Source organism: Notolepis coatsorum (assembly GCF_963971535.1).
Source record: "Notolepis coatsorum genome assembly, chromosome: 2".
In the NCBI taxonomy this organism is placed as follows: domain Eukaryota; kingdom Metazoa; phylum Chordata; class Actinopteri; order Aulopiformes; family Paralepididae; genus Notolepis; species Notolepis coatsorum.
In genome coordinates this window covers 4,061,034-4,084,953 of record NC_140166.1, presented here as the reverse complement: position 1 = coordinate 4,084,953, position 23,920 = coordinate 4,061,034, and the positions used below count along the sequence as shown (strand labels likewise).

The 23,920-nt window shown below is 41.6% G+C and overlaps 1 protein-coding gene across 1 annotated transcript in view; it reads right to left on the bottom strand.

The window, feature by feature from the left end:
• The window catches only part of LOC311248906 (noelin-like), a gene marked incomplete at its 5' end in the record, with an annotated part of 75,059 nt that overhangs the window by 4,602 nt on the left and 46,537 nt on the right, over nt 1–23,920 (bottom strand). The window contains 2 exons of the mRNA XM_084338135.1: nt 1,533–1,639; nt 3,285–3,504. Coding sequence (XP_084194261.1) covers nt 1,533–1,639; nt 3,285–3,504 — 327 coding nt within the window. The remainder of the gene's footprint in view (nt 1–1,532; nt 1,640–3,284; nt 3,505–23,920) is intronic.

Genomic DNA, 23,920 nt, shown 5'->3' with positions numbered 1-23,920 from the left:
GTTTGTTTTGAAATGCTGGCCGTATAGCGTGAGATTAGACGGCCCCCAATGGCCGGGAATGTGTTAATTTAGCCTACCCAAACAGATAAACGCCAATGTCAACAAAAATGTGTTATTCTTTATACAGAGCACATTCAGAAGCCTAAATACGTTTTGCCACAAAAGGTGGCAAATTATTATTATTTGAATGGAAATAAATCTCCTATCCTACTGTAGACCTACTACAAACATTGTAATTAGGCCTAATTATTTCACAGTGGCACAGGATCATTTTCCAAGCTTTGTTCATTTTCAAATAAAATATTGAACTATAATTGTGTCTTTGTCTTGTTATGTTAATCTTGTCTTGTTAGTATTTCCAACTACCCCAGTGGGGCCTGATTGAAACAATTTGGGAACCACTGCGTTACAATAATGAAAATAAATACATACAGTATTATTAGTATTAGTAGTAGCAGGGTGCAATTTGTGAATAAAACCGAGGAGGGGGGTGTTTAAAAAACATAAAACGATGCAACAGAAAGTGGTTTGTTTGTTGTTTTCATTTTTCTAAATGGAAGGGTTTGCCCTCAAGCGCTTTGCAAAGAGATTAAATAAATGGATTCTTAACTTTTGTTGTTTTGTTTTGATTCTTGTTTTGTTTCCAAAAAGATGCACAGTATTTTTTATGTATCATAGCTGTATTGTAACAGTATTTTTCATGTATCATAGCTGTATTGTAACAGTATTTTTTATGAATCGCAGCTGTATTGTAACAGTATTTTTTATGTATCATAGCTGTATTGTAACAGTATTTTGTATGTATCATAGCTGTTAGGGATGTCCGATATTATCGGCCGATATTGGCATAAAAATGTGATATCGGAAATGATCGGTATCGGTTTAAATGTATTTTATTTTTTATTTAACCTTTATTTGCCCATGCAAACAAGTAAGAACACATTCTGATTTATTTTATTGTCAAAAGTATGTATAATGTTGTGTTAATTCCACGACAAGAGATATGTAATGTTAATTACCTGAAATGATTCCGTTTTGGGGGGGGGCCTGCATATATCGGTATCGGTTGATATCGGTATCGGAAATGAAGAGTTGGACAATATCGGTATCGGTAAAAAAGCCAATATCGAGCATGCCTAATAGCTGTATTATAACAGTATTTTTGATGTATCGTAGCTGTATTGTAACAGTATTTATTATGTATCGTAGCTGTATTGTAACAGTATTTTCTATGTATCATAGCTGTATTGTAAGTAGTATTTTGTATGTATCATAGCTGTATTGTAACAGTATTTTCTATGTATCATAGCTGTATTGTAACAGTATTTTCTATGTATCATAGCTGTATTGTAACAGTATTTTCTATGTATCATAGCTGTATTGTAACAGTATTTTGTATGTATCATAGCTGTATTGTAACAGTATTTTCTATGTATCATAGCTGTATTGTAACAGTATTTTGTATGTATCATAGCTGTATTGTAACAGTATTTTGTATGTATCATAGCTGTGTTGTAACAGGTTATTTTTACCCTGGTATCTCCATCAGGGGCTAGTGGGTCAGTCATCCACGAGCCGAACCTGGACCCCGACGTCTTGATGGTAATGGCCTCAGAGATTCCTGTCAGCTTCCCACAGGCTGAAAAACACACCAGAAGCAGACAGAATGAATGCTCACTTAGTTCTCAACGGGTTGCTATGACAATCTTATGATGAAAGCTGTCCAGTATCAATCCTGTGTGTGTCAGTGGAATCATCTTGGCTAGTATCTGTGCTAATAATATTAATTAATTCATTCATTCAACCCTTTATTTATTCTCAAAAAGGACAATTGAGGTCACCCTCATTTTCAATGTTGTCGAGACTTACAGATATTTCAATGCATACATTTTTTACAATATAAAAATTATAAATAATAATAACTATCTATATAGCACCTTTCACACATGGACCGCAGCCCAAAGTGCCCCACAGCAAATAGCATAAAATGAACATAGGCATAAAATGTGCATACAGAATAACAATGCATGAAGTGCAGACATAGAATTAGTGCAACGTGGAATGTGCAGACATAAGAATAGGCATAAAATAAGTACAATAAGTATGTCATAATCACGGTGAGAGCCTTCTTCACTCCTCATCCTCCCCCACATTCACGACAGAAGCCTCACTCACCCCTTATCCTCTCACACCCATATATGGGCAGCATCCGTTCCCCGGATTCACACGCTACCATCAATCAACACGGCTGTGACTCATCCCCTGATCAACAAGATGGTACTTCAGTCTGCAGATCCTGTCCTGACCTCGTCGGAGTGTTAAACTAGCTTCCTAGGTACGAACCTAAGCCTTGCTAACCTGTTCATGTTGATATTCCTTGTCCTAACCCTTGTTCTCTATGTGCCCAGGACCTCCGCTCCAGTACACCTCCTACCTGGACATCCCGTGCTGCACAAGGAGTGCTCCTGCTCTCACCCACGACACAGTCCTGTGTCTACTGCCCCGTGCTGCACAAGGAGTGCACCTGTCCTAAACCCCAAGAACATTCTTGTACCTGTCTGTCGCACATCCCATTTGTAAACTGTCTGCTTGGGGGAACAACATTAAAACACCCTAAAACGCTCCATTCTCTCTCCTGTGTTCTGCTATTGGGCTCCGCCAAACCCCTTCCTCACAGTATAGTGTTGCTCGAAAGCATGTGAGCAACACTGTACTTGTAAAATAAGTACAATAAGTACAGTGTTGCTAGGGCGGCTGGGTGGCGCAGCGGACATTGCGCTCGTCACCAACGCAAGAGACACCGGGTTCGACTCCGGCTGTCGGCATTGCCTCCGGCTTGGGCCAGCCGTCATACTAACTCAATTGGCAGGGTTAGCGGGTGGAAGTCGATGGGTGGTCATCTGGACGTTGTGGACAGCGACTCCTACAGGTCGGTTGGGGACGCCTGCACAGCAGAGACAGGAAATGGCGGGGGTAGTGCGAGCCTCCCACACGTTACACCTCGCCAATGAGAGTCCGCGCTGGCAGGTGAAAAGATGTGACAGGCTGCCTCCACATGTATCGGAGGGGACATGTGATGCAAGGCTTCTATCCTCCCTACAACCGGCCAGTGGGGGGCATATGCGAGCAACGTTCAAGACAGGGGAGGGGAGAATTGGCACAATGGAATTGGGATGGGAGAAAAAAAAAGGAGAAAAAGTGGACACAAAAAAAAAGTACAGTGTTATTCGAAAGCGTGTGAACAGCCAGTCCCCCAAACACCCCACACATCCATCCCCAGTTACCTAGTTTCTGCATGCAGGACCTGAGCTGCTCCTCCAGGCGAGACACCCTGCTGTGAAGGTCCGAGTAGTCAAAGCCTCCCAGCTGGTCCTGCAGGGAGATGAGCAGGGCGCTGACGTTCGCCGCCTCGTCTTTGAACTGGACCACCAGCCGCGCGTCGGCCTTATATGCCTCCAGGACTGGGATGAGAGGACGTAACTCGTCCATCTTGGACTTGATGGCCTGGAACACAGAGAACATAACAGTTACGTCTGGTCGGGTCTCATCAAAGAGAAGCTGCTTATTCTCGGTCCTCGCTCCACAATGGTGGAACGAACTCCCCACCACAGTTAGGACAGCCGAAACCCAGCTGGTCTTGCGCCGTCGACTAAAAACTAAGGGCGGGCCGTTAACGGCATTACCGGGCTAAGTTAACGCAGAGCGTTTATCGCACGATAAGACAATTGCCGCCGTTAATCTATTCTCAAAGTTGGGTCTGGGAGCCATACATTAGTGTGATGTATTGTCCTTAAATACTCGCCGTAGTTCCCAGCGTGATGTTGTGGAAGTGATTGCACAAGTCTGTACCTGAGCTGTAGTCGGAATAATAAAGTGTCAAACTAAAGTAGTGGTCCGCTAATCATTGTTATACAGGTGAGGTTAAGAAGTCCTCAGGATATAACACAATTAGGCGACGAGGACGTCTGAATCTGCGCAATGCAAGAAAGAAGAAGTCCGTCGGGACGTTTGTTTACCATATTAACGTTAGCTTAGCGAGTTAGCATGTTAGCTCACGTTGCCCGGGCGGCACTTGGAAACATCTACAAGAAGAGGAAATCCACTAGACACACTAAAGGAAGGATCGACTGGACTATCGTGAGTGTTTACAACAGAAATGGCTTGGGTTATTGGAAATATTGGACCGTTTGATGACAATGTGGAGCAATAGAACTGTTACACTGAGCGTTTTGATTACTTCATTATAGCTAATGGAATTGAAGAGGACAAAGTAGTTCCCACATTTCTGACTGTAATGGGGCCCGGGACATTTCATTTGTTGAGAAACCTGCTTCTGCAGCCGTGTGTGTGAGTAGCCAGTCTTCTGCAGCAGTGTGTGTGTGTGTGTGAGCAACCAGTCAGCAGCAGTGTGTGTGAGTAGCCAGTCTTCTGCAGCAGTGTGTGTGAGCAGCCAGTCTTCAGAAGCAGTGTGTGAGCAGTCAGTCTGCAGCAGCAGTGTGTGTGAGCAGTCAGTCTGCAGCAGCAGTGTGTGTGAGCAGTCAGTCTGCAGCAGCAGTGTGTGTAAGCAGCATGTGGTGGAGAACAGTTGTGCTCCACTCCCGCCACACCGCCTGTCCACAGATGCAGCCAGTGTGACGGATCATATTGGTCTGCGTTGTGTTGTTGTTAAAAAAAATTTGATCCACTTTTTCTCCCATTTTCTATATTTTCTCCCATCACAATTTTGTATCATCCAATTCAACCCTCCCCTGTCACGAACGCTGTTTCTTGCCTCCCACAAGCCGGCTGCAATGTGGACTAAGTCATACATAGCACAAGTCCCCTCCGGTACTTGAGGTAACAGCAGTCGCATCTTTTCACCTGCGCAGCTCGATCTCTCAGTGGCGAGGAGTAACGCGTGGGAGGCTCACGCTGCCCCCGACACTTCCTGATTCTACTGCGCAGGCGCACCAACCGACCTGTAGGAGTCGCTGTCCACAACGCCCGATCCCCACCCATCAGTTTCCCACCCCCTAATACGGCCAATGTGTATTAGTATGAACGACCAGCTAAACTGAAAGCAATGTGGAGCGCTGGGCTCGAACAGGCGAGCCCAGCGTCTCCGCATTCGTGGCGAGCGCCTTGCCCACTACGCCACGTAGCCGCCCCTATGTTGTTGTTAAATGTTAATGTCCCGAGGGGGAGTCGAACAGGGGAGCTCCCGCACCGCGGGCGACGACACAGGCCGCTGCACTAAGAAGTGAATTCACTCCTTTTTTTTTTGATCCACTTTTTCTCCCATTTTTCTATATTTTTCTCCCATCCCAATTTTCGTATCATCCAATTCAACCCTCCCCTGTCACGAACGCTGTTTCTTGCCTCCCACAAGCCGGCTGCAATGTGGACTAAGTCATACATAGCACAAGTCCCCTCCGGTACTTGAGGTAACAGCAGTCGCATCTTTTCACCTGCGCAGCTCGATCTCTCAGTGTCGAGGAGTAACGCGTGGGAGGCTCACGCTGCCCCCGACACTTCCTGATTCTACTGCGCAGGCGCACCAACCGACTTGTAGGAGTCGCTTGTTCACAACGTTCGATCCCCACCCTTCAGTTTTCCCTCCCCGTAATACGGCCAATGTGTATTACTGCGGACGACCAGCTAAACTGAAAACAATGTGGAGAGCTGGATTCGAACACGCGAATCCTAGCGTCTCCACACTGGTGGCGAGTGCCTTGCCCACTACACCACCTAGCCGCCCAAGTGAATTCACTCCTAACTACCGTACCTATGCGTCTGTTAACCCTGTTATGAGGAGTGAGTTTAACTTACCAGCCCGTAATGCCACAGTCACTTGTCAACACCCCTGTTTCTGTGACTGTGGATAGACTCACGGGCTTCCCCGTTACACTCACCTCCCTAAACTCACGGCATCTGGGTCACTGGGCACCACTGTGACGGATCATATTGGTCTGCGTTGTGTTGTTGTTAAATGTTAATGTCCCGAGGGGGAGTCGAACAGGGGAGCTCCCGCACCGCGGGCGACGACACAGGCCGCTGCACTAAGAAGTGAATTCACTCCTAACTACCGTACCTATGCGTGTGTTAACCCTGTTATGAGGAAGTGAGTTTAACTTACCAGCCCGTAATGCCACAGTCACTTGTCAACACCCCTGTTTCTGTGACTGTGGATAGACTCACAGGCTTCCCCGTTACACCAGGAGGAAGGAGAGTCTGTTACAATGTTTGTTGCAGCTTTAAGAAAATTAGCTGAAGGGCGGCTAAGTGGCGCAGTGGGCAAGGCGCTCGCCACCAACGCAGGGGATGCTGGGTTTGAGCCCAGCTCTCGGCGTTGCTACCAGCTTGGCTGGTCGTTCATTCTAACAATTGGCAGTGTTAGGGGTGGGAAAGCTGGTGGGTGGGGATTAGACGTTGTGGACAGCGACTCCTACAGGTCGGTTGGTGCGCCTGTACAGCAGAATCAGGAAGCATCGGGGCAGCGTGAGCCTCCCACGCGTTACTCCTCGCCACCGAGAGATCGCGCTGTACAGGTGAAAAGATGCGACAGCTGCCTCCTTGTGTACCGGAGGGGACACGTGATGCAAGGCTTGGTCCTCACTGCAGCCGACCAGTGGGAGGCATAGTCTAGCAACGTTCGAGACAGGGGAGGGGAGAATTGGAGGGAGAATTGGTGAGGCCAAATTGGGATGGGAGAAAAATATTAAAATAAGGAGAAAAAAGTGGACAAAAAATAAATATGCTGAACATTGTGAATTTAGAGATTCACTAAAAGACACATTGAGAGACAGGCTTGTGTGTGGATTAATAAATGAAGGTGCACAGAAGAAACTACTGACAGAGAGTGATTTGACACTGGAGAGAGCTGTCAATATCAGTGTAACAATGGAAATGGCATCAAAGGAAGCCCAGCAGTTACATGCAACAACGAGTAGAGTGCACAAGGTCAGTGACGGGCAAAGCGGCCAGGGTCCGTGTTTTCGTTGTGGAAAAACAGGACATCTTGCACCAACATGTTGGTGTAAAGAAATGGATTGTCGTAATTGTGGGAAAAAAGGCCACATAGCGTGCATGTAGAAATAAGAAGGGCACAGAAAATTACGATAAGTCTGGTTTTAAAAGAAACACTGGAAATTACAAAAAGAAGAGACATGTTCATGCTGTTGAACAAGGAGATAGAACAGCTAGTGACTCCTCAGATGAAGAGGCGAGGATAAATCTCCTCCTCTGGTCATTATTTGGGTAGAACACACATATTTTGAATGCTTTCGGCAGACTCCTTTTTTTTTAGCCATTTTAATCTAGATTAATCTAGATTAACTCCAGGATTGCAGATAGATTCATCTAGATTAAAAAAAATTGATCTATGCCCACCTCTAATTTTAAGACTTCTAAAGAATGTCATGTTTTTAGACATTATATCTATATTATTCAAATGGGAGCAAATTATATTATACTTTATTATTATATTATAATATATAACATTACATTATATTATATCATACATATTATTTATATTATTCAAATTGACTCAAATATGTTGTGATGCCACAGTATGATGTCACAGTATGATGTTCCGTTGTGATCTCACAGTATGATATTAGTACACAGGACAGAATGTTGCTTCTTCACTCGCTGGAGCGACTCAGAGAAACCAGTCTACAGTATCCCTGGGGTGTCCGCGGGTATGATGCAGCTCATCATAGAGTACGCCTACACCCGCTTTGTCCCGGTGACAGCAGAGAACGTGGAAGAGCTTCTGGTGGCTGCAAACCAGCTTCTCGTTACTGGCATAGTAGGAGCGTGCTCTGACTTCCTAGAGGGCCAGCTGTCTCTGGAAAACTGTGTCGGCATCTGGAGGTTCACGGACATCTACTGCTGCCCTGACCTGAGGCGCAAGGCCTATCTCTTCATCGTGTGTCACTTTAAGGAGATGCTGCGTGTCTCACAGGAGTTTGTGGAGCTGTCCCTGCAGCAACTGGTGGACATCATCGAGAGGGATGATCTGAACGTGAAGAGCGAGGAGACTGTGTTCGAGGCCGTCCTCCGTTGGATCAACCACTCCCATGAGGAGCGTAAAACACACATCCCTTTGCTGTTGCCCAAGGTAACTAATTGTATTACTGTGCATTGCATTAAAACAACACTAGGTTCCCTAGTACAGTGGTTCTCAAACATTTGGGTCCAAACCGTTCCCTACAGTAGCAACAGAATTCCAGTGAAACCGTCTACAACCGCTGTCTAAGTTGTACCCGCTGTCTGCTTGTCTCTTCCCAGGTTCGCATGGGCTTGATGAGGCCTGACTACTTACTGAACAACGTCCAGAATAACCCTGTGGTGAGGGACAGCCATGACTGCAGGGCCCTCATCCTCAGCGTCCTGAAACCCCCTGGCTCCGACAGGCTCCCAAACCCCCTGACCCGCCCACGCCTGCCCCAGGAGGTCCTATTGGCCATCGGAGGCTATAGTGGCCACAGCGTGACCAATGGCATGGAGGCTTACGATATCCGAGCCGGTGGATGGATGGACGTGAGCGTTGAGGCGGAGAGTCCCCGGGCCTACCATGACATTGATTATCTCCACGGTCTGGTCTACTGCGTCGGTGGCAAGAACGGCCTAGAGTATTTCAGCAGTGTGCGCAGGTTCAACCCTGTCACTCACAGCTGGCTGCAGGCGGCTCCCATGAACTCACGCCGCTGTTACGTCAGCGTGGTCGCGTTGGACGGCTGTATCTATGCCATAGGAGGGTGCGACAGACACGTGCGACTGAACACCGCAGAGCGCTACAAGCCTGAAACCAACCAGTGGACACTGATCTCACCCATGCTGGAGCACAGGAGCAACGTCGGCGCCGCAGCCCTCCACTGCAAGGTGAGTGGAACTGAGGAACACACGTGTGGTAGATGAACCCAAGGAACGTTCACATTAAAAACTAAGCGATTGGTATCATTCAGAATCAGAAATCATAAATGTCTTTATTGCCAAGTAAGCTTGCACATACAAGGAATTTGTCTTGGTCCTTTGGTGCATCAACATTAACAGACAATTAAAGTAGAATGAAATCAAATGGAATATATAAACTAAATTAGTATATTCTTTCTTATTACAGGTTTACATCTGTGGTGGCTTCAACGGGGCGGAGTGTCTGCTCACAGCTGAGTGCTACAACCCAGACACCAACCAGTGGACTCTGATCGCCCCCATGAGCAGCAGGCGTAGCGAAGTGGGAGTCGCTGCGTACGGAGGACAAGTCTATGTGGTAGGTGCACATGGAGACAAATGCTTTATACTAGATATTTTTATAGATATGTATCATTTGACTTGCAATGCTGCTGTGATGCCCTCATTTGCCTAAGTGGATTAATAACGTGTCTGCCTGCCTTAACCACATACTAAAACATTCCTCTCATGTGTCCTGTCCTCAGGTGGGAGGGTTTGACTGTGAAAACCGCCTGTGTAGCGCGGAGGCCTCCAGCCCCTTGACTGACTCCTGGTGCGCCCTGCCCACCATGCTCACCCCCCGCAGCAACTTTGGCATCGGGGTGTTGGACAACCCATGGACCGCGGAACGCATTTGGAATAGGTATGGCCAATTAATTAATTAATTAATTAATTAAAGAAAATTAAAAAAAAAATTTTTTTTTTTTTTTTTTACACTCCAAAAGTTGGTAGGGCGTTGGTAGGAAACGTGTACCTGGTGGTAGTCCATGGCCTCTCTGTGGTATTTGCTACTCTCGTGTTTTTTTAAAGGCATGTAGGGCCTACAGTGTTTTTCCAATTTTGAAATCCAAGCACTGAAAATGCATTCCCGTTGGTTTTGCTTAAACCAGAACCGAGTCCTTTCATTGTCCAAAGATGACATTGTGTACAGAACAGTTTCGCTCTTGTTTGGCAAAACGTTAGCCATCTGTGGTCCTTGAACCACTTGGAATGAACAGACCGATTTCTCTGAGATGTACCTTCTCCCTGTATCCGTTTTGTACCTGCAAGAACAGTGGGGTCATCTGGTTGATTGGACTTTGATAGATCCCTGCAGCACTCACACTGCACACTGCGCGGACGTAAATGTATTTGCTGATATACATTTTACTGTTAATGTTAATTAATGTTATTATTTTATTATTATTATTATTATTATTATTATTATTATTATTATTATTATTATTATTATTATTATTATTATTATTATTATTATTATTAAAGTTATTAATGTTTACATAATGTTTGAGTTTGATACACCCAGGGGCGGACCTAGCACATTTGGCGCCCTAGGCGAGGTTCACCACTGCGCCCCCCCCCCCCCCCCCCCCCCCCCAAAATCAAATCATCGCTGCGCTACCAACCGGTTAACTCTTTTCACTGCGACAATACACAGAAGGTTAACCCTTTCACGACCGTCGGTTGTGTGATAATAAAGGGTTAACCCTCCGTCGTGTGGCAGTGAAAGGGTTAACAGTTATACAGTAAAGTACTGCACCTTTATTTTTTACAAGCAAGAACAAGAGCTAAGAATAAATGTAAAGTGCACACTAAAGAATTAAAACAAATAAACAACTTAGCTAACACACAATAATAATAATAATAATAATAACAATAAAAGAATGTGCAAATTTGCTTTCAAAGAAAATTAAGAAGAAAGAAAGACTGAACACCTAAAGCTGAGGCTCAGATCGACCGACCGTTTTAGATTTTTGGCTCATTTTCCCTTATGTTAGAATATTTTTTATGTAAAAATAATGGTTGCAGATATAGAGGGCGCCAAAACTGCGCAGAGCAAAACAAATTTAAAATTTAAAATTTAAAAAATTAAATAAAAAAACTTAAATAAAAAACGTTTTTTTTTTTTTTTTTTTTTCACCCAAAAAGTTGGTAGGGCCACGGCCCTACTGGCCATACCGGTTCCACGGTCCATGGGACAACCTGCTTTTCGTGGCCGGAGGCTCCAATGGCTTGAACACCATCTCCAACGCGGAGCGCTACGACCAGAGCAGCGACAGGTGGACTGTAGCCGAGGACATGAAGATCCACCGCAGTGCCCTAAGCTGCTGCATAATGCATGGCCTGCCTAATATGAGCCAGTACGCCGCTCCCCGTGGCGCCCTGCAGTGACCCCTGGAGGAGGAGGAGGAGGAGGAGGAGGAGGAGGAGGAGGAGGAGGCAGCGGGGGGATCCATCTAAGAACCGTAAACATTTATTAGACCAGTCCAAAAGAAATCCTAATAAATGAATAAATTACTATCAGCCGAAGGTGGTTATGTTTCTTTCTTCTAGTAAGTCCGACAATATCTGTTTTTAGTTTGTGTAATGCACATAATATGGGCACTTTTATCCATATGGTTGAGCCTGTTAGGAATTGCACCTCCAACCCAAGCAGATTGCAGATCACTCTCTCTATATGGAGGCTACCATCTCTCCTCACTGGACACCTGACAAACACACACACACGCTGCAGCGCCTATTTCAGGTAAGTTTAGCTTGGTTCAGGTTAGCTTGGTTCAGGTTAACTTGGTTAGTAAAAAGATACTGTACGTCTACTGTAAAAAGATACTATACTGTACGTCTACTGTAAAAAGATACTATACTGTACTTATACTGTAAAAAGATACTATACTGTACTTCAGCATACTTGGTTGGCACTGGTCAAAACATATACCTTTTTAAAATAGCTTTTAAATGAATTATTATCTTTATTTTATTGTCTTATTTTTCTTTATTTCTATTATTTGTACTTAAATATTTTATTATCATTGTTATCATTGTTTTACGTATTTTTTTAAATAATTTTATTTGTTCTTTTTTAATGTCTTATTTTAGTGTTATACAATTTTTTTTCTTATTGTTTACTATACAATTTAGCTATTTTATTATTTTAACTATTTCATTTTTCTGTCTTTATTATTATTTTATTTGTAATTATTTTATTGTCTTATGTTATTGTCTCACTGTTTGTCTTATTTAGCTATTTTACTATCTTATCTAGTTGTTTTATTACCGTTTTTATCATTTTCATGTCTTATAATTTCCATCCTTAGTTATGAAGTGATTGTAATTATTTTCTTATTTTTTTTTGTATAATTTTGTTTTGTTTTTTGTGTAAAGCACTTTGAGCTGCAATCTGTATGAATGGTGCTATATAAATAACGTTATTATTATTTTACATTTATTTTAACTTACATTTAAAAAATATATTTTAAGACTTCTAAAGAATGTCATGTTTTTAGACATAATATCTATTTTATTCAAATGGGAGCTAAATATATTATACTTTATTATTATATTACATTATATTATAATAATAATATTAACATTACATTATATCATACATATTATTTATATTATTCAAATAGACTCAAATTATGTTCCGTTGTGATGTCACAGTATGATGTCACAGTAGCGTCTATTTTTTTACCAACGGATTTCCAGTTCCGCGTTCGCGTTCTGATTGGCCACTGACGTTTCTGGTGCGATCTGATTGGCCACTGACATTTCTGGTCATGTGACATGTGCGCCCAATCGCGTGACGCCTGTGTCTGCCCATTTCCGCCTCGAACGGCATGCAAACTACCTAACGCCTAGTTTATCACTGGTTAAGCTTAGGCGACTCTTTCGAAGTTGGTTAAGGTTAGAGTTTGGAATCAGGGCTGGTGTTCTATCGCCCTGCTCTAAGACAAACTCTAACCATAACCAACTTCGAAAGAGTGCCTAAGCTTAACCGGTGAAAGAAACAGGCGTCACACGATTGGCCGCACATGTCACACAACCAGAAATGTCAGTGGCCAATCAGATCGCAGAACGTGCACGCGGAACTGGAAATCCGTTGGTAAAAGTATTGACGTGTCACAGTATGATGTTCCGTTGTGATGTCACAGTATGATGTCATGATCAAACATTCTATTCAACAATTCTCTCAGAAGATCTCAGATCTCAGAAGGCAAGTGAAGATCTCACTTGTTGTTTCCAGCTACTTGTCTGTAAGCTTGAATATATACTGTACATACAATTTAAAAATCCCCACATGGAAAAGGAAACAATGTCCTGTACAATCCTTAATGACCTGCGTCTGGAGGGAAGGTTCTGTGATGTGGTTATTAAAGTCAACAGCACTGAGTTTAACGCCCACAAGGTCATCCTGTGTTGCTGCAGCGACTATTTCAGGTAAGTTTAGCTTGGTTCAGGTTAGCTTGGTTCAGGTTAACTTGGTTAGTAAAAAGATACTATACTGTACATCTACTGTAAAAAGATACTATACTGTACTTCTACTGTAAAAAGATACTATGCTGTACTTCAGCACACTGGTTGGCACTGGTCGAAACATACACCCTTTTAAAATAGCTTTTAAATTAATTATTATCTTTATTTTATTGTCTTATTTTTCTTTATTTCTATTATTTTTACTTAAATATTTTATTATCATTGTTATCATTGTTTTATGTATTTTTTTAAATAATTTATTTTAGTGTTATTAAATGTTTTCTTCTTGTTTACTATACAATTTTGCTATTTTATTATTTTAACTATTTAATTTTTCTGTCTTTATTATTATTTTATTTGTAATTATTTTATTGTCTTCTGTTATTGTCTTACTGTTTGTCTTATTTAGCTATTTTTACTATCTTATCTAGTTGTTTTATTACCGTTTTTATCATTTTCATGTCTTGTATTTTTTTTTTTTAATTATTTTTTAAACATAAAATTAGACACACAAGCATTAACAGTAAACATCCAATGAAATCACCATTTAAATAAATGTAGTATACAAGATATATACCTAATACTTGCTATCTAATACCCTACATACATATGCTCTTGCTCGCTCCCCCCCCCCCCCCCCCCCCCCCGGACCCCCACTTGCATAATCCAACCATTATCATTCGTTCCTAACCAGGCACTACAATTCATATGCTAGCTTTTATTCTCTCCACCACTTCTAACCAGATTGCAATTTTGGTTTCACTGACACCTAAAATTCTTGCTGTAGATATTTCTAGATAAATCACATCGAGATATGTAAGAACCCATACCTTCCGACACATTTTTCCCGGTTGAAACCATCGTGATGCTATCAGCTTTTTAGCCGCTGTGAGACCAGATAAAACTAGTCTCTTTAGCTGTATAGGGACTGAAAACTGCAAACTGAAAAACATCATTCAACAGCAATACAGAGGGGTGTACAGGTATGTTCAGAAATAAGAAATTTGATAGTTGTTGAGACACTTCTTTCCAGAATATCTTAACTGGAGGGCAATCCCAATACATGTGCATAAATGTACCCTCATCCCCATTTGTACATAAGGAACATCTGGAGTCTTGTTTAAGTCCCATTCTGTTCAATCTTATAGGAGTCAGGTATGTCCTATGAATATAATTGAGATTAATTTGTTGATGGTCCGGGTTACGTGATGCAATTCGAACGTTTGCCCAGACTTCTTGCCAATCAAAATTTATTTCCAAGTCTGGTATATCCCTCCTCGAGACTAAGTCTAGGGGGAGGATTCCATACGAGGACGTTAGTAAGTGATGATAAAAATCAGATACGAAACCTCTCGATGTCTCTCTTTCATAGAAGAATTTGTGATATCTGTGGTGCTCTATTGGTATCCTTAATGGGACTCCATGAGCCTTCAAACAAACCAATAACTGTGCGTAAAAATAATATGTGGAACTGGTGAGATTACATTTTGTATGTATGTCTTTATAGCTACAAAAACCCTGTTTGTTGAAAACATCTCCTAATGTGTGTATGCCCTGCTTTTCCCATTTAGGGTATCTTTTTTTTTTGTGTTTTATTTTTTTATAATTTTTTAAACATAACATAAAATTAGATATACAAGCATTAATTAACAGTACACATCCAATGAAATCACCATTTAAATAAATATAGTATACGAGATATACACCTAATACTTGCTATCTAATACCCTACATACATATGCTCTCGCTCGCTCCCCCCCCCCCCCCCCCCCCCCGGACCCCCACTTGGATAATCCATCCATTATCATTCGCACCTCCAACCCAAGCAGATTGCAGATCACTCTCTCTATATGGAGGCTACCATCTCTCCTCACTGGACACCTGACAAACACACACACACACACTACAATTCATATGCTAGCTTTTATTCTCTCCACCACTTCTAACCACATTGCAATTTTGGTTTCACTGACACCTAAAATTTCATTTAGGGTATCTTATAGGTCGTTTTCCAATCAGGAGTGCATTGTTATTGAATAGGGGAGTATGACTATGCCATTTATGTTGGTTAGAATATTTTTTTTGTGTTTCACGCCATATCCGGATCACATGAGTAATAATGGGGCCAAATTTCAATTCACATTGCTTAATTGATAATATGGTGTATACTATGTCCTGCAGTCTATGTGGTGCTACTATATTTTCTTCTAAGTTTCTCCAGGATACAGATGCTTGGGAATCAAACCAGGTTGTCAGTGGTCTTAAAGAGTACGCTTTAAAATAGTGGTAAAAATCTGGAAATGCCATACCTCCGTCGGCTTTGTTTCTCTGTGCGGTGGATCTTTTTATACGTGGAGGTTTGTTATTCCAAATAAATTTGTATGCGGTGGAGTGTAATTTTTTCCAGTAACCATCAGGAGGGGGTAACGGTAACATTGAGCTAATGAAGTTGATTCTAGGTAAAACATCCATCTTAACTATTGATACCCGTGCCTGTACTGAGTTTTTAAGTTTGGATCACCTGTCAAAGTCGTATTTGATCTTATCTTGGAATTTTATGTAATTGTACTTCACCGTTTGGCTTATATTAGGAAATACTTCAACTCCTAAACATCTGAAGTGTTTAACCATTGGTATTTTTTCTGGAGGGAGTATATTCTTTGCAGGGGCATTAAGTGGAAGGAAGGCCGACTTTGGCCAATTTATCCTAAATCCCGATAGATTACCAAAGTCATCAATCAACTTAAGAAGCTGAGGCATTGAAGTGATCGGGTTTTGCATGAACAATATTACGTCGTCCGCATATAAACTAATATGATGTTGTGTGCCCTTGATTTCTATTGGTTCTATGGATTGGCATTGTCTTATATATTGTGCTAAAGGCTCTAGTGATAAAGCGAATAGTCCGGGACTAAGAGGGCAACCCTGTCTGGCAGAGCGCGATACCGGAAAGATTTCGGAGGTGATTATACCTGTTGTAATCATGGCCGATGGGTCTTTGTATAATACTTTAATCATATCAATGAATCCTTTTCCTAATCCCATCCTTTCCTGCCCATAAATAAGACCATTCCACCCTATCAAAGGCTTTCATCGCATCCAGGGACAACATCGCTATAGGTGGGGTGTCATCCTTGCTGGCATCTAACACGTGTAATATCCGTCTTATATTATCCGTGATCAAGCGGCCTCTTATGAAGCCAGTCTGATCAGGATGAACCAAAGACGTCATATGCTTTTGAAGTCTGATGGCTAATACCTTGGAATACAGCTTGATATCGGTTCCGAGGAGGCTCAAGGGTCTATAACTACCGCAATCGGTGGGGTCTTTGTCTTTTTTAAGGAGGACTGTTATGAGTGCAATATTGTCAGTCTTATGGAAATTCCCCTCCTTAATTGAGTATAAAATCATATTAAGTAATAAGGGTCCTATTACATCCCAGCATGATAGGTACATTTCTGGTGGGATACCGTCCCTTCCAGGAGCCTTACCACTTTGCATTACAGATATGGCCTCCCTAAGTTCATCTAGTGTGATGGGTGTTTCTAGCTATTTAGCGTCATCCTCTGATAGTTTAGGAAGGTTAATTTGATTAACACTTTCACTGCCACTCACGAGATATCTCGGGTTTCCGATAGTTATGTTGAAAGCCACTCACGAGATTTCTCGGATTTTCTTTTTTTTTCTTTTAGCGATCTGAAATCATATTGCATCACGCGAGCCTACCCTAGTATACCCGAGCACCGCCGGCGATCAGATGTGGAAAAAAGCGCCCTCGTCTCCCAGATGACATAAGGGATTTTGGAATGGACTCAATGAAAATGGATGGGGAAAAAAATCCTGTACTCCACATTTTCCAGTCCACTGATGCAGCCGGGGTTATCACAGTTCATTCTGGAGCCTCTGAGACCCGCGGAATCATGTACTGCACTGTACACACGTTGGATCCATACACTTATCGATTTTTTCGAATGGTGATCAGGAATTGGAATATACCAGTTGGATACCATCTGATGTCAGGTAAGGAATCTATGTTATCAGTGTTAGGATAATCAGACTAATTTTGATGAAGATATAAGCTGTTTTGTGAAATGGGCTCTTTCGGTTTCACTGTAAAAGTCCAAGAGGAAATGAACATGGCGATTATCCGTGCGCGGCTCGAATGTGCTTGCGTGCACGTATAATATTGATCATCTAGCGTTTATTTGAAAACGATTCATAAATAGGCCGACAAATATCAACGTTCTGGAATATTCCAGTAAAAGACGATTATCATAGAATGGTCTAGAATGAACTGTTTTTTACCTCAAAACGGGTGCTTTTCAAAATGCTCTCAAACGGAAATGAAGCGATAAAAAACCAATCTGCCTTGACAGCACTGACTGGACTAGGTCAACTCCTGAAAAGGGGGTCAATGTCAGACCTTGCAATCAAAAGTTAGGGGGCGCACTGAAATTATGGCAAGGGTTATTAGCCCCCTAACTTTTGATTGCAAAGTCTGACATTGACCCCCTTTTCAGGAGTTGACCTAGAGCCCACCAAGGTCATGCATATCAAGTTTGGTCAATGTCAGACCTTGCAATACACTGTAAGGCACTGTAAGGCTACTGTCCTGCCTCACTTCCAGTGATGAAGCTAAGCTATGCTAACGGAGCGTCTATTCCCAAAGCTAAAATGCACGCACAGAGACAAAAAAGGTATGCATCTTCTTGTCTAACTCCAGGGAAGATGTTAAATAAGCTAATTTCCAAAAAAAGTGGAGTTCCCCTTTAAACGTAACATTGGCGCCGATGGTGGCATTGAAGCGCTAACTCTGGCGCCACCTCGTGGCACTCAAAGTGTTAAGATATATGTCCATTTTGTTTTGATCGAAGGCCATTTCTGATTTATACAAGTTGGAGTAAAACTTTTTGAATGTTTCGTTGATTTTTTTAGGGTCTGTAACAAGTCCTTGCTGTGCCTTAATAGTAGGGATATCTGCAAATTTTGCGTTGGCTCGTATCTGCATAGCTAGTAGGTGACTTGGTTTAGATCCATGAAAGTAATACTGTTGTCTTGTGCTACGTATTTGAACTTCAGATTGTTGTTTTAAAGTGGCATTAATCTCTTTTTTTAACACAGTAATTTGAGATTCCAATCGAGCCGAATGGTTGTATTGTAAAGAGGGAAATAACGTAGAGTAAAGCGTTTCCATCTCTGCCAGTTTTGAACAACGATTTTTGCGTATTTTGGAGGAAAAGACCCCGGTAAAATCCTTGATAAATCCCTTTACCGACATCCATAATATTCTGGGGTCCTGTACCGCGCATTCTCCAGCAGGAATACATCAAGAGCTTCTTTGAATTGTGTAATGAATTTCTTATTTTTCAGCAATATCGAGTTAAATCGCCATCTTGGGGCTCGGGATGACAGTATACCAAATGATCCTTTTAAGAGTAAATAACAGTGATCTGATAATGCATTGGGTACCATTTCCACGTCATAGTTATCAAATAGTCTAGGGCAGTGGTTCTCAAACTGTGTACCACTAGTGGTACTTGGTGGTACTGCTGGTGGTACTTGAAAACATTTTTTTGTGTTTTTTTTAACAATAATTTGTGATGCAATCACACAAACTGGCATTTAAAGGGTAAACATTCAAAAATGTATTGAATATGTGTTTTCTTTTCTTTTTTACAATAATTTGTGATGCCCATCACAAACACTGGCATTTAAAGGGTAAAAATTCAAAAATTCCTGCACCAGAATGCAGGAAATAAATTTTTGTAACAAAATAATTGTGTGTGTGTGTGTGTGTGTGTGTGTGTGTGTGTGTGTGTGTGTGTGTGTGTGTGTGTGTGTGTGTGTGTGTGTGTGTGTGTGTGTGTGTGTGTGTGTGTGTGTGTGTGTGTGTGTGTGTGTGTGTGTGTGTGTGTGTGTGTGTGTGTGTGTGTGTGTGTGTGTGTGTGTGTGTGAGAGAGAGAGAGATAGAGATAGAGAGAGAATTAAGTACATTTGCTGAAATACAGTTGTTCTTAATTTTCTCACTTGCTATGTGAGAATGTTAGTTATTATGTTCTCAATACCCCTTGCATTGTATGAGTTGTGTGGAAGCGTTTGCTAGTTCTAGTGCTATCCCTTTGTACATTGTGGCTGTGTCTGACGAAAGTTAACAATAAATAATGGTTTTAGGAATACATTTGCCTCCTGCGTGAACTGTGCATAGCTGAATAGACTGTATTTTAACGCCGGTCATATGGTGGTACTTGGAGAGCCAGCTACGTTCTCAGGTGGTACTTGGTGTAAAAAGTTTGAGAACCACTGGTCTAGGGGATGCAAAAACATAATCTATTCTGGAAAATGTGTTGTGTCTTGCAGATCGACAAGAGTACTTTCGGGTCGTAGGGTTGAGTGATCGCCATAGGTCATTTACACCTATATTCTTAGCCCAATCCTTTAATGCATTAGATGAATTTTTCTGGTCATTGGAGAAGGTGGGATAAGATTTATCCATTCCGGGATCCCAAATGGCATTAAAATCTGCGCCAATTATAAATGAGTATTCAGGATAGTTTAACATTGTTCTGGTAAGTGTAGCGTAGAAATTGGCCTCGTAAAGATTTGGGGCATATGCCAATACCAACGCTATTTTCCTGTTCCTGTATACAATTTTAGCTATGGTTATCCGACCATCTGTATCGGACCATACTTCCTGCAATTCAATATTCAACTTCCGTTTCGCGACTATAGCAACTCCACAGGATCTTGTTCCAAAGGAAGAGTGACTAATGTTATGATATATGTTGTCCGCTAGCGTTGCTTTGTCTTCCACTAAAAGGTGCGTTTCGCTTAGAAGAGCCACATCAACCTGTTTGTTTTTCATCAGTGTGAGCACACTTTTGCGTTTATGTTGTTTATTTATTCCCCCAGTATTCCAGATCATTATATTTAAACTAGCCATAATCTATACATGTTGTTGTGTGCTTGTTGGTAATGCGTCTGGAGTACGAATTCACAATGGATATACATCCAATTATTGAGGTCCCGTTGAGAGCCGAGCTTAAAAACATACATATATACAAATAATCCCCTAAACCCCCCTCCCTCAGAGAGTGTTGTGTCCTTAGAGACAACATTCGCGTATAACTCCCTCCCTTACACCACGGTTAGCCCAGAGAGAGCCTTTTATCCTTAACTTTCCTATGCTAATTGCCATAGGATCTAAAACTTTAATTCTAATTTAATAGAATGTCACTCGTGGCCTAGCCACCCTCCCTTTAATGTAATACAAAATAAAATGATAAATGAAAAATATGCCTCAATTAGTATATTCATTTGAACCTTCTACTAACATGTGTATGTTGGAACCTTACAGAAAACAGAGAAAAAGAAAAACAGATTTCTAAATGATAGAAATCCCTAAAGTTAGGGAGCAATTGCTTAACATTTTTAAAATAACTTTGCCAAGCTTACACCTTTAGATGAAAATGAGGATTTTAAATCCTTGTATGCAGTTCGTCCCCCGACAAGAGTGGGCATTAAACCGTTATGAGGGTTTATTGATCTTCCATATCTGGTTCATGTGCAGGTACATACCGAATGTTATTGTTCCCAGGCCTTCATTGTAGAAGTCCAGTGTATTCTAGAAAGTTAGCCACCGATCATGACTTGTATAAAACTGATGTTATGTTCCAGAGTATTCTTCCTACCAAAGAGTTATGCCATTCCAGTGTATTCCAGTATATTCCAATATGACACAGAGCGATCGAAAAATAATCTAGAATGTTCCAGAATGTTCCAAAATGTCGACGTCAGATCATTGCCTGCACAAAAACCATAAATCTATAAATATAGTGTCTGGCGTCTCGTATTAAACTATTTGTACCTCAATGTTGTCAACAATCTTGTTTGATGCCGTTTTTGAAGTCCGAGCCATGGCAAAGTTATCCAGATGTGTTTACTTCATGGCTTAATCTTTGAGACAAGCATATGCATGTACTCTTCGGCCTCTTTAGGCGACCGTAGACCGATCCTTTTTCCATTTTCCTCCACAATGGAAAGAAACTGGATAACGTAGGCTGGGATGGAGATTTGTCTTGTAGAGCTGCTGCATCACATCCTTGTAACGGGCTCGTAGGTTTATAGCCTCCCTGCACAAATCCTTGTAGAACGACACTGGTTTATCTTTGTATTTCAGTTTTCCCCATTGCTTACGTGCATCCCTGATGATCGCGTCTCTTATTTCAGTTTTACGCAGAGTAGCAATGATCACTCTTATTTTGTTGCCGCTGGGGTCTCCTGTGCCGATTCTGTTACAATGATCCACTATCGGTACTGTAGGGAGGATATCTTTACCTAGAATTTCAACTAACACTGATGGAAATGAGTCGTCTGTGCATTTGACCGATTCATCCAATCCCACTATACGGATATTAAATCTACGAGAGTGACGTTCGAACTCGAGCAACCTCTCCATTGATTTCTCGTTGTTGTCATGTATCCTCTGCCAAAGCTCTTTGTCACCCTGTTGCATCGCCCTCGCTAGCTCCATGATTTCTTCATGAAGAGCCTTCTTGTTCTCATCGACTTTCAGTGTATATTCGTCCACGGTGTTTTCAACTGCTGTAATACTCTCGGTTTGTTTTGCAGCCGCTGTTTTAAACTCTTCGAATTTAGCCTCGATATATAACTTAAAAGTGCCAGCCTTGACGTCAGCTTTATCCACCTTGTCGGTCAAGTCCTTTATCAGATTAGTCAGAGACTCGAAATCGGGTGGTGTATTCTCCATGTCTGTTTCGGATGAGGTTGCAGGAGCGTTGGGAGCGGTGGTATTGTCGGATGTTTTCTTCTCAATTTCCACTGCTATCTCTTTCACGGAGCGCGTCCCCGCCGGGTCCGTTAGATTGTCTACTTCGCGTCTCTTTCCAGGTTCTTTCCTTGGTCCCATGTTGATTCTTTCTGTTGATATAGTTAGTAGAAGGTCTTAGTTAATATATACGTCGAGGTTTAAACACATTTGTGTTGTACAAAGAGGGTTTTGAAGCTAAATTAACGTTAACGGGAGCGGAGCGTTGACCAAACGTGACCGCTTACATCTTGTTCTCAAACCGGAAGTCATCATTTTCATGTCTTATGATTTCCATCCTTAGTTATGAAGTGATTGTAATTATTTTCTTATTTTTTTGTATCCTTTTGTTTCGTTTTTTTGTGTAAATCACTTTGAGCTGCAATCTGTATGAATGGTGCTTTACATTTATTTTAACTTAAATAAAAAATATATATTTTAAGACTTCTAAAGAATGTCATGTTTTTAGACATAATATCTATATTATTCAAATGGGAGCTAAATATATTATACTTTATTATTATATTACATTATATTATAATATATAACATTACATTATATTATATCATACATATTATTTATATTATTCAAATGGAACTCAAATATGTTCCGTTGTGATGTCACAGTATGATGTCACAGTATGATGTTCTGTTGTGATGTCACAGTATGATGTCATGATCAAACATTCTAGAACATTTGTGTATCTATTCAACAATTCTCTCAGAAGATCTCAGAAGACAAGTGAAGATCTCACTTGTTGTTTCTGGCTACTTGTCTGTAAGCTTGAATATATACTGTAGATAAAAATTTTAAATCCCCACATGAAAAAGGAAACAATGTCCTGTACAATCCTTAATGACCTGCGTCTGGAGGGAATGTTCTGTGATGTGGTTATTAACACATTCGGGACGGGCCACGGATATATCCGTGGTTCGACCCCATGCTTAAAGGACCAACCACGGACATGTCCGTGGCAAGGTTGTTTTGGCTTTTATTCCATTTTAATAACCTACTCAAGGTCACAGAGCGCCACTGCAGAAGTACCCTACTTTTTTAATTAGAAAAAGTGCATTACCGGCCAGATCCTCTTAGGGGCGCTATATCGATAATGCAGTGTTCCCTGTGCCAGAAGTTGTCTTGTTTTTCTGGATTTCCAATGTACTTTTTCTACTGACCTGAAGCGATGCCTATAGACTGTTACACGGATTATGTTTTGGGACGCGGATTTCACTATGCAGTAAAGGAATATATCATCAGCCAATGGACATATCAATCTACCAGATGGCGATCGATAACTGGGAAATGCTCTGGGGGATCCAACCGGCCCATGGTAAGATCTTTTTCATGTAAATTACACGCTGATCAGGGATTGTTTTGATAGCCATCCACCCGGTCAACGAATGTGGCTACTGAGGCTAACACGGTTATTGGTAATCAATAATCAGAAACAACGTCCCCCGCCCCCCCCCCCCCCCCATAATGCATTCATGGTGGACCATCAATACCGATCATATGCAGTTTGAGTTTTAACTGTAGCTTCTGTATATCGGAAATGCCATTGGATTTAACGTTAGTAGCTTAGCGGCCTGTATCTCCCCTTCCAGGAAATATCCTAGCCGAAATCCCTTATAACGCTTATATTCAAGATGCTATAAAATGAGAACGTATTGATGAAAAAAGTATTTCTTTAAGGCATTTTGAAGGGACAGTTTATGGTCTCAATTGACAATGAGAATGGACAGATAGCAATACTATAAAGTATAGATTTAGCTCTACAAACAGCCCCACGGACTGTGCAAGTCTATTATGATATGCTGGCTGTCTACAGTGATTTTAGACGCATCCAAATGGCCATGAATGTGTTAAAGCCAACAGCACTGAGTTTAATGCCCACAAGGTCATCCTGTGTT